The 12,380-nt window shown below is 42.6% G+C and overlaps 1 protein-coding gene across 1 annotated transcript in view; it reads right to left on the bottom strand.

The window, feature by feature from the left end:
• Positions 1-7,065: 7,065 nt before the first annotated feature.
• The window catches only part of LOC134458518 (collagen alpha-1(XXVII) chain A-like), a 69,084-nt gene continuing 63,769 nt past the window's right edge, over positions 7,066-12,380 (bottom strand). Inside the window, exons 57-61 of the mRNA XM_063210867.1 lie at positions 11,529-11,591; positions 9,445-9,598; positions 8,943-9,043; positions 8,213-8,413; positions 7,066-7,464 (exon numbers count right to left, since the gene is read on the bottom strand). Of these exons, the coding sequence (XP_063066937.1) occupies positions 7,318-7,464; positions 8,213-8,413; positions 8,943-9,043; positions 9,445-9,598; positions 11,529-11,591 (666 nt within the window). The 3' untranslated portion in view covers positions 7,066-7,317. The remainder of the gene's footprint in view (positions 7,465-8,212; positions 8,414-8,942; positions 9,044-9,444; positions 9,599-11,528; positions 11,592-12,380) is intronic.

Raw genomic sequence — 12,380 nt, 5'->3', positions numbered from 1 at the left:
CGGGCAACGTTGAATATTTTGGGCTGGACTGAAATGACAAACTGTCCAGATTGTTTGCATTTATTGCACTGATTGGCGGACAAGTAGCTTTAAAAACTACAGAAACTACATGTGGCTGGCTTATCTAAAAGTAGACCTAATTAATTACACGAAATGCATAATGTAACTGCCTGAACTGACACACTTTTATTTTGAAATTTACATTTGAAATTTCTATCAGTTTTGCCATGCCAAAGTGACAGCAATGAGTAGGGCACTTCAATGAAATAAAAACAGCTCTTTGTATGGGCTGTTATTTGTGAGATGCATGCCATGACAGAGACGTATGCTATGTGTATGGCTAGGGTGACTTGTTTCAGTATTTGGAGTTTTTTCCTACAGTAGGCTATCCTAGAACATAGGTTTAGTCCCATTTGCGAAGGCCTGTAACATGCAGTAGTATGTTAGGTTTACAACTTCAAGTTTTCCAGTTGTGAAGTAGGGTAGTTAATGAAAGGGGGTAGGAGAGTTGCACCAGGATATGGATGGGTTACTAAAGTGGATCATACCTATGACTAAATTGATATAAGTGACCGAGTAGGGTAAATGAGATTAAGAGTAGTAAATTCCTGTGTTAAAAACACAATAGCACATAATATGGCAATAGGCAGCACATGTTGTATTGAAGCAGAGTCGCTCTTAGTGGCCCAACATGGAAGGCCCACTATGTCACATTTTCAAGGTAGGTTAGGCCTAAATCACCTTAACACGTAAACCAGACGTGGGAAATGAATGGGAATGAAAAAGGTTCCCCACCCCTGACTCATGCAAAAATAAGTGACTAGTGAGCAAATGAAGACACGGTAAAGGCAGGCCATCAGTTTGCACACATAATATTGATGACCTACAGACAACACTGTCACACTGGCAGTGATATCTGAATGGCTGACTTCCTTGCAGCAGTCATGCGTTTGTTTTCTGATTTTATTTGAAGCCAAGTTCTGATTTTGCCTACTCTGTGAGCAAGTGTAGCCTCTTATGCAGATAGCCCGCTGACCCTTTCCCTCTTTAGCCTATAAAAAGACAACTCTCATAACAGCATTGCAATGACATTACAGAGAGCATCAAGTAACACATTAAGACTTTGTGATTACAGTCTTGGTGACAGATGAGTTATAACATACATGTAAGCTCAGCACAAAGGGATTAATCCATGGACATGTGTAACGGAGGCTAACTAGCACAGAGTTGGCGTGGAACGTTGGTAAACCTCCCTCCGATGGCCTCATACAGTCTCGTGCCGTTGGGCCGAGAGACTAGTCTCTTGGCCCAGCGGTATCGTACTGTGTCTCCCATTGCCGGACCGTTGTAGTTGACGAGATCGCACGTTCGATCCCCGAGGGGGGTGAACAGGTGCAAGATGAGCTCCATCACAGTGGTGCCGTGACCCGGATGGGAGTGAGGTTTAAGGGGGATAGTGTAACGGAGGCTAACTAGCACAGAGTTGGCGTGGAACGTTGGTAAAACCTCCCTCCGATAGCTTCATACAGTCTCGTGCCGTTGGGCCGAGAGACTAGTCTCTTGGCCCAGCGGTATCGTACTGTGTCTCCCATTGCCGGACCGTTGTAGTTGACGAGATTGCGCGTTCGATCCCCGAGGGGGGTGAACAGGTGCAAGATGAGCTCCGTCACACATGACCTGAATGAGAGTAGGCCTACATTGTCAATCTCTTGTGCACAAGCAAGGTAGGTCGTATGTGGCAATCACGTGCCATGGGAAAGATGATGCTTTCCACTTTAAAAGTGCAAATTATGAGGGTGGTGTGTTCAAGTCCATTTATTGTCATAGTGACATAAAACGCAACGGATCCAAAGTTTATCTTGAAGATGTTATTAGCGTGCATGTTTAAAATTTGCATATCAGACCATTTTATGCTTGTCTTATTTGGTGGGCTTGTGGGCTTTTTTTATATACATTCTTTTACCCCACCATCCACAATATGCACCACATGCAAAAATAATGCTGTTGAGATAAATAAAATACAATTTCTTTCTGCCATGGTGAAAAGGTTAGGTTATCTCATCTCATCAACTCGTATCAAAAATTCAATGGGTAGCCCAGAGGAAAATAGGCCTAACACATGGTGGATGTTCATGTGTGTTTTTCATGTCTGTGTTTGGTATATTTAACATAATACCAATAGCATGTCAATGCCACATTGGTCTGTCTTTTCTTGTCTAAGCTGCTGCCTCTCTATTTTCTATGATGAACCTCACTTTTCTACAAGCAGGCCGTTTAATTCCTCCAAAGCCCCAAGTTGATTATAAATTCATTGCTCTGACTGTTATTCCCTCAACTGGGCCTGAATCATTTCAGTGGTGACCAGTCCTGGACCTTTGATCAACTTGGCAAAAATGGTGTTGCAACCTCAGTGACTGAGGTGAGTGATATTATAAGGTAAAAAACATTCCAGATGGTCTACCTTATATTTGGTAGCGTCTTTCTGCAGATGGGCCCAACGGAACTTTGATGGAAAGTCACAACTACATCTTAACAACATCGGTATAACATTACAGATTAAGACTTGGTCGTTACAATTTTGATCGAGGTCAGTAAGGTTATAACAGAGCCCCTGTGCAAATTAAACAACAGCACCCATTTGAGTTTGCCACACAATGACACATCAGCACAATTATTGAGCGTTGGCTCCATCTACAGGTGAAATATATGGATTACTCTACCGTGTAGTCTCAGCTCTCAGGAGTCAGTTTCCCCCCCATGATGGAAATTTCACAGAGTATGTTGTGGTTCCACAGAATGCGCTAAGTCATAGACTTTGGACAAGATGTTTCCTGGACTGCATAATACAAGAAACAAGCTACTTTCATGATCAGCAAGTAAACTAAGAAACAATAAGTAAGTAAAAGTAAAGTAAGTAAAAAGTAAGAAAAACTTATATCTGGTCCTTCTATTCAGTTTGTTGAAGCACACCTCACATATCTATCTCATTTATATTATAAATGCAATTATGATTTCACATTGATTTGAAATCAATTGGACCACTGCTGGACAGAATTGTGGCTGGCGTTATATCTATAGGCTGTGACACATGTGTTGTATCAAAGTTAACCAGTAGATGGATGGATTTGTGAGAAGAACTCCATGAATGATGATGTTTTCACACACCTACACCTTGTTGAAAAAGAAAACCATACGGCTCCTTAATCATACTTAACTACTTACAATAAGTTTAACGGAAACTACTGTATGTGCATATCGTATGTACTGTATTTGGTTGAATCATGTCCTATACATTATGAGTGGTTATTTATCCAAGTGATCATGTTTGATATCAATTTGATACCCATATAAAAATATGACATGTCTAGTTAATGTCTAGCAGTGACCCCCCAGACATGGTATGTTGATTGATCCAATGTTGACTCGAGGACACCACACAGCACTGTATTGAAGGCCTCAATAATGATGCACCCTGGTGGACAAAATCATACACTGCAGCGTGTAAAAAGAGTTTATTGGGTATGTAAGCATTTTTATTGCATTTTGGCTGTCACATATTGAGGGAACATGTGAGCACTGAACTCCAAGAGAATTAAGCTGAATCTGAAAGGTGTTTTACATGCCAGAAGCAGTTGAAACAAAAGCACTCAGAAAGATGTCAGAGGACCTGGACCTCTTACAGATCCAAACATTTATCCCGACCAAATAAATCTTACACAGATTATCTTTCTGAATAAGGGAAAACTTTGAATGAATAGTCATGGTAAATGACATACAACTTTTTTCTTATTTTACTGACACCACAGCTATGTCTGAGTCAGGAATCATGTCTGCCGCTCTGAGATCTCTCTTGAAGTGCTGATGTTTCAGACTGACGTTTGAAAATCGGCCAGTGGGAGCGAATGTGAATGAGACAGAGCTGTAGACTTGAATGTAAAATGTGAGGTAATCTGAGCTCATGTTGAAATGCCTGAAATAGATCAACTTTCACATAATGATCCTGAACTCCACTGAAAATAAAAATCATACACACAGTTCCAATATAGTACAGATTTTGATTACCATAGAGAAAATGAACAAAACAATAAAAATAGAATTGACAAAACATAAAACTAAAAAAAACAAACAAACAAGCAACGAAAAACACAATATATTTCTTCTCTGGAGCCCGAAATTTACACATAAAGTAGAAATCTATCTCCAAGACCAGTTGGGCAGACTGACTCATAAAGTCACCAGGAGAGAATTTCCGCTGAGCTTTGACCAGCTCTTGACCACGTTTAAACAACATTTAAATAACATTAAATTAGCACAAAGGGATCCACTGTATACAACAAGGCTTGCAGAATTATACACATTTGTGTCTGAATAAAAAAACACATTTTCCAACAAAGAGGTGCTTTTATAAAACTTCACTAAAGTCTTCACTTTCCTTTTTTTAATAATTATTAATAATATTATTACTTTAGATAATACTTCCATCTGAAGGGGGTTTGTACAGAATAAAGAACAATGGAACAGGCGAATAAAACAGTAAGAAACCTCTGGCTGCATTAAATATGTGTAATCATAAAAAAGTTTGTATTTTACATTAAAAAATATTCCCTTACATGACGCACAGACCATAGTAGGTGTGTTATGGCAGCCAAATGACTACAGATCCTTTTGCGATCACAAAAGGATGGGGGGGGGGGGGGGGTTAATGTTTCAGCTACCATGGTAATGCCCATCCTCTTGCCACAGAGAGGAGACAGGGCGGGAAGCTGTTTGGGCCTGAGGCCTGTGGCATACACAGGACCGGACTGCCTCTTCTTCACCACAGAGGGCTAATGGGGGCTTATGAACAACAGAATAGCACATCCGTTTAATTTAGCACCATTGAGAGACTCTTCTCTCTGAGACAGATGTGCCTATCCGAGTTCTCCTACCCCTGCCCCGATGGCTCAGCCACGCTGAACGGCTCTGTCAGTAATACAAAATGCTGGCACGGGGCATATATAGCCATATCTTGCACACATTGGGGGCGCAAATATGTGTTACTATGTGTAATGCATGTGTAATCGAGTGCAGTTACCTTAGCCCAAGCTCGAGCAAGAGCCATGCCACACTTATTTAAGTGTAATTACCTATGTGTTTAATGCCTTTGTAGTTTAATGTGTAATGCGAAATGTGGCTGGTTACTTGACAGAATAAAAACAACACTGCTAATTGAGGTCTTGGCATGGCGGACAGCTGTTGGAAAGCTGAAAGACTTTGTTCCCATGAGTGTTGTTGTGAGATGTAAACCACATTATGCAGTATATGTTACATGTACACACACACGGGGGACATTTTTGGTCAGACCAGCAGCCTGAAGCATATCCTTAAGTACACTCATCCTAGGACTGCACTGATTCTATTTTTTCAACATGTTGTTCTGCACAGTGCAGGATGATCATATTGCATTAGTTTCAAAACCATGTTTTTTGCATGATAGCAACTTGTGACACTGTGTTTTGCACCAGAACAGTGCTAGACTCTTAGCTCTGGTCTGAGAAACAGACATGTTTTCATTGTCTCATCTCTTTTCTGTAATACTATCCCATTCTCAATTCGCTCCCAGCAGGATTAGCTTTTTGCCGCTGTTAAAGATGGCAAACATAGTACACCCTGGCGTGGTACAGTACATAAACACAAACACCACATGTTTCTGGCAGGAACACCGGCAAGCATATTTGCTGTGCGCATACATACGCACGGATACACACATACACAAAAAAGATGTATGAACACACAAACACAAACACAAACACTCACACACACACACACACACACACACCTCTAGACATTCACATTCACTCACATACAATTTTACACTGACAAACACACATGCACATACACACACACAGTCACGGTCAGACACACAATCACTCACACTCACACTCACACTCACACACACACACACACACACACACACACACACACACACACACACACAGACACAGACACACAAACACACACACAAAACCTCTAGATATCAATATTGACTCACATAGAATTTTAGGCTGACACCCACACACACAGATTAAGACACACACACACACACACACACACACACACACACACACACACACACACACACACACACACACACACACACACACACACACACACACACACACACACACACACACACACACACACTTAACACTCTCTCCTTCCTCTCCTGGATTAAGCACCGATGTGAGGGAGGAGTAACTGGCATTAGAACGGAGCACGCCCTTGTGACACACCCTTGGAATGACAGCACCTGGTCCACTTGTGTAAGGCCTTCCACTTTTAAATACAAGCACATAATAAAAACTTCTCCTCTGTTTTTTCTATTGCACTTCAGGGTTTAAACCTCTTCAACACACACACACCATTACTGAATGACAGGGAACAGGACATTTGCCTGTGTGCAGTTTCTGTGATTCTTCTTCTTCTTTTCACCGGCGGGTTATAATAAGTTACTACAAATAAAAATCAGATAGAGACAGCAAGACAGCAAGAAACAGAAGAAGAGGAAGAAGAGAGCGAAGTGGTAGATGCAGAGCTATAAAAGGAGAAAGACTGAAAGATAGATGGATAGATAGATAGAGAGATAGATAGATAGAGAGAGAGAGAGAGAGAGAGAGAGAGAGACAGAGAGAGAGAGAGAGAGAGAGAGAGAGAGAGAGACAGAGACAGAGAGAGAGAGACAGAGAGAGAGAGACAGAGAGAGAGGGAGAGAGAGAGAGAGAGAGAGCTTGGCAGTGGAAGAACTTTTGTTTGCATGTGTCAGCACAGCCAGGTGGGTCGAGAGTAAATTGTATTCGACTCCACCCAAAAGTACCGGATGGTCTGGCTTATGCAAATGGAGCTCACCGAACCTTTCTCCAGAGCCTCTGTGGCCCAAAGAGATGATTGGCTGGCTGCTGTGGAAGTGCTCTCTGATTGGGCATTTCGGCGCTGGCCGGCGCTATTTTCTTTTTCCTCTCATGAGTCTCTTATGAAGCCCCCTCCCCAATTCCCCTGAGTTGCTTATGTGACCGCTTCCCCCTCCTATCATTGCCCCCCGAACAACACTTCCTGGTTCTGCAGTCCAATGAGAGGCTGAGTACTTAGAGGGGCGAGGAGGAGACTGGTCCAATAGGATGATGTGTTGCTGTGGTGTGTGTGCACAGTGGAGGTTTTTTTTCTTTTCCTCCTCTTTCGCTCCTTTGGTTGGCTGTGGGGAGGGTTTCCCACCACTGCATCACACACACACACACACAATACACACAGACACACAGAGAAGCCCGGACACACGCTGTGTGCTCAGAGGAAACACACAGGTCCGACCTCCAGGTGGTATCGGGAGTCAGGCAAACCGTCCGGCAGGTTGGCGATGTGAGTGACAGGCAACAGGGTTGCATCTTCCACTCGGAACTGGAAACGCACTTGATGCCATTGTCCGTCTTTTTGCTGTGGAGACAGATACACACACAAAATACGTACAGTAAGAGCACCTTTCATATGAGGACCATGTCAGTCTGGCAATTCCTGTCATTTGCATGTCCTCTCCTAGCCTAGATGTCCAAGTGGGTTGTCCAGACAGCTGCACTGCTGTACCAAACAAGAGCGCAGTAACTATGCTTCCGGGTAAACTGAGAAAAAAAGGCTGTGAAGTTTCCTTTCTGGCCAGACAACGGTCCTGTAGGTAAAGTGGTGGTGACACCTCCATGTAATACTTGTTTGAGATGGAAATGTATGAACACACACACACACACACACACACACACACACACACACACACACACACACACACACACACACACACACACACACACACACACACACACACACACACACACACACACACACACACACGCACGCACGCACACACACACACACACACAAAACAATATTCATGTCTTTTCCCCACAAAAATGTAGCTACAGCGTTCTGTGCTGGTATTAGCGTCTGTTCCTGAACCACTGCTTCAATGATAAGTGCAGTAACTACACATTACAGCGTTTTAGCTTGTAAGGCGTAACCTCAGTAAAAAACGCAGTAACATCCTTTGGTGTGTCCTATTTTTGACATATGTCATTTTTGAAATAAATGCAGCTTTTTGTACTTGTACTTTGTACTAAACGCAGTTTCGACCAGATATGCAGTTACTACGTTCTCGTTTGTCATGCCAGTGCAGAGCACACATCGCGTATCTTACCCAGCAGGTGTCCTCCAGAACGGTGGGCTCCAGCTCCGCCCCTCCCCAGCCTCGGAAGCGCACAGCCCTCTGGGAAGGCGGCAGCCCCCGCGCGGGGCTCCACACGCTGACATTGAAGCAGTGGACCGTCACGCTCTGCTCCGCCTCCATGCTCAGTAATTGGATGAAGTTCAGCTGGACGCGTCCAACACTGATCTCCAACTACCAATCAGGTGCCAGAGCGAGGGGGGAAAATACAAGCCAAGGTCACCATCTTTAGTGCTAACCATCTCATTATTTAACATATGTCTACGTTCCTAAAACAAACATGGGAATTATATATACGTAGAAGGCCTGTGGTTCTTTCAAGAGCAATTACCCGTGCTAACAATCTGTTTCTAATCAAGAACACATCACCTGGTGTTTCAGACATATATAATCACGGAATGAGTAATATGCTCCAAATAATGAAAATAACATGATTTCGGGTTAATCGTATTTGGACAGACCCGTCGAATCACCATTGATGACTGGTTAATGACATCAAGTTGGAAAATGTCGAGAGATCAGTAAAAACCACCGTTATTGCTACTGATTTTCTGAGGACATTTCACGAACGATGTTTGCGTAATAAATTACACCATGCATCTGTGAATGCTATTTCACATGCACAAACGACTGAGCTAAGTGATGATGTTATGCAACCACGCAAACGGTTTTAATTAGTGAGTCATGGCGGTAATAAGCCTACCTTGGCAGCTGTTATTGGCTTGAGGCAAGTGTGTCCATCCTTGCATATGACCTGTATGGAGTCAGAGGAGCAGCCCAGATTTGGATCGATCCAGTAAGTGCCTGCAGGAGAGATCAGACCACATACCACACTTGAAATGGATTACTCTCAGATTGTCTGCTCCTCACCTTGAAGTATACGGTACCAATACCACTACTACTATTATTACAGTGATTTTGTTATTCATTTTCCCTCACAAATGCACATTTTACAAAGGTGCACTCCTTGTTTGCTTTACTATTTAGTGCACATGCATGTACACTTGCAGACACAAGTCACGGCGAGACACAAAGAGAGAGAGAGAGAGAGAGAGAGAGAGAGAGAGAGAGAGAGAGAGAGAGAGAGAGAGAGAGAGAGAGAGAGAGAGAGAGAGAGAGAGAGAGAGAGAGAGCGCACGAGAGAGAGAGTGACAGTAAAAGTGACAGAGAGATAGACATGTGCTCCCACACCGATGGGCACTGACCGTGGGTGTGTGCTTGCTGGCAGTGGTGTAGGTCTCTGCAGAGGCGTGCAGGGTTGCGCTGACTGCCCTCGGGGTTCTGCAGGCTGTGCATGGCAGCCAGCAGGTCATGCAGAGTCTCCAGCAGACCCACCGCCTCATCCAGCATCACTCCTGTCTGAGATACACACACACAGGACATCAGGACACACACATACACAAACACACACAGGGAATAAAGACACACATATACACCATCACACACAGGGAATAAAGACACACACATATACCATCCCACACAGGGAATAAAGACACACACATACACCATCACACACAGGGAATAAAGACACACACATACACCATCACACACAGGGAATAAAGACACACACATACACCATCACACACAGGGAAGACGTATTCACACAAATACAGTTGTGGATGTGGCCTAATGGACAGGGAGTAGGGAGTGCTCTCCAGCACCCTCATCATCCACGGTTCTATTACACGTGGCCAAGGCTTCACTGTAAGTCACATAGCAAGTGGCAGCTAAATTGTAGTGTAACAACACATTTGCAACAAAATTCACTGTGTGTGAATCAGTTGTAATGCATATGCCATAATCGATGCTGCATATTTGTTCAAGTTTAAGTTACTTCCATGACCATTTACAGAGCAAATGAACTTCAAATTAAATTGAAACACATCAAAGCTTTGAAAACTGCAGGCCTGACGCACAACAACAGCCAATAAAATTTTGTTTAGTATCTGACTGCTTGTATTGCCACAGGGCTGATGGAAAATCTGGATGGAGAATCTCCCTGAATCAATTCGAATCGAATTGTTACCTCCCAAATCGTAATCGAATCGAACCGTAAGGGCAGTCCCAATGCACACCACTAATACCGACTGCACCGCTGTTTAAAACCTGTATATCACCATAGAGTAGCACACACCACCTGGAGGTTCTTCATGTGTGCCTTTGTAAAACCAAGCCCTAAAATCTCCCTGTGGGTAACACAGTTGTTATGTAAAATTTAATATGCAGACACACTTGGTTTCAAGAGGGAAAAACTACAACAAAAGCACTAAGTAGAAGACTAGCAAAAACAATGAGTATCTTTGCAAGGGTAATACTGATTTGGTTCGACTCTAACAAAACAAGAAGATCACAAATGTAACATTGTTTCCACTACAAAGAAATGGAATCCATTGAAACGCCCCCTGGTAGCCAATAAAGCAAAAATAACTACATAAAGTCCCTTTGTGTTTGTAGCAGCTGTTTAGTCAATGGGTTACCTTGTGTGGAACCAATTATCTCTTTCTTTCTACATGGTCCACCCTGAGTTGCTACTTTTATTCTGGGGCATGCGGCTGAGAAATGTGGTTTTGTTCTTCCGAATGATCAGAGTCAACCCAAAGTGACCCTCGAGTAAGCACAGGGCAGGTTAGAGTTGAGAGAGAACAATGTGGACTATTTTCAGTTGATAATCTCCAAAAGAGCACTGGCTCCATTTCGGGCAGGCAATTTAACATGTAGAATCTCTGTGTGGTTACCAATAACAACAAAGTTAAGCTATTGTTAAAGCGCTTTTCGGTTCAGAGTGCTGTGCGGATTCATGCAGAATATGTGGTTTAAAGCATCTCCTCTTCAGGGATTTCTAGTGCGACGAAGAGAGAGGGACATGCACCCCAACCTCTGCACCACTGAGCCTTGATCTGTAAAACTTCGAGCACAGTAGGCTGGGACAAATCTAGGTGATGATACTTTGGGCAACATTTTGAGACAGCATGCTGATGGACAATAAAGCCATTTTGCCTCTTGGTGAACTCATGTTGTACTAATATCAGTGGGGAGTCCAAACAGACATATGTTACTAGTACTGCCAGGCACCCTAACTCAGGAGGTTATCCTGTGCACTAGCATCATGAGTAGATCACACTGTGGAATAAAACTGTGGGGGATGGGTGGGGTGAGCGCAAGGACGGAAAGTTCAGATGTGTTGAAAAAATAAAAAAAGGTTCAGAGTTCCTTAGTCAACTTTCTCGGTTGTGTGAGTGTATATACATTGAGCATGTGTTGAGCATATGTCTGTGTGCATAGGACTGACCTCTCGCTTATGAGGAGTGTGTGAGTCAATGAACACCTGCAGAGCTGCAAGGTCATTCTGCTTCTGAAATAGAGAACAGAGATTCCTGCTCGAAACTCCAGTTGAAATATATACATAAACACAGCATGCAGTTTAACCCTTGTAAGGTGTTCGTGTTTCTGTTACATAGAATGTGTTCGGGTCATTTTGATGAGGGCATATTGAAAAATGAGTAAAAAAGGGGGGAAAAAATCATAGCTCGTATCTAACCTAATGTTCCCTTCGTCTTGCTGGTGAATTCCTGTGTGTATAGGTATATGTTTTTGAGAGTGAGAAAGATAAGGAGGCAGTGAAGAAAGTGAGTAAACACTTTGCAAGGGGGGTCCCTATTTTTTGTTCAGATTCATGTGCCTGAGCCAAAGCCAGTGAATCTCAGTGTGAAATAATAATAATTGAAGAGTTCAGATGCAAAACCCTCTAAGTGCCTTTTCAGAAAATAATCTTAATTCATTTTTATTTAATACAAAGCTATCAAAAGTGCATTATTATTTATTTTATTCATGTAATATAACTATTTATATGTATTATCAAGTACATGAATGTAAACCAAACCAACAATGGGGTTCTATAAAAATATAGAAATGCAGGTCTTCAGAAATGGAGTTAGGGGGTTTTGCATCTGAACTCTTCAATTGATACTACAGTATTTTTCTCAAGTAAATAACTTGAAAACAGGTCAAAATGACCCGAACACCTTACAAGGGTTAAAAACCACACAATAAAAAGTATAGTAAGAAATGTTACTGTGATTAACATATCTGTGAAGATTCTCATTCATCCAGGTCATTTTGGTCAAGAGTTTAGTTTTGGGCA

This window comes from Engraulis encrasicolus, chromosome 11 (genome assembly GCF_034702125.1).
Source record: "Engraulis encrasicolus isolate BLACKSEA-1 chromosome 11, IST_EnEncr_1.0, whole genome shotgun sequence".
In the NCBI taxonomy this organism is placed as follows: Eukaryota; Metazoa; Chordata; class Actinopteri; order Clupeiformes; family Engraulidae; genus Engraulis; species Engraulis encrasicolus.
The sequence above is the reverse complement of the archived record's forward strand: the minus strand, read 5'-3'. Positions and strand labels throughout refer to the sequence as shown.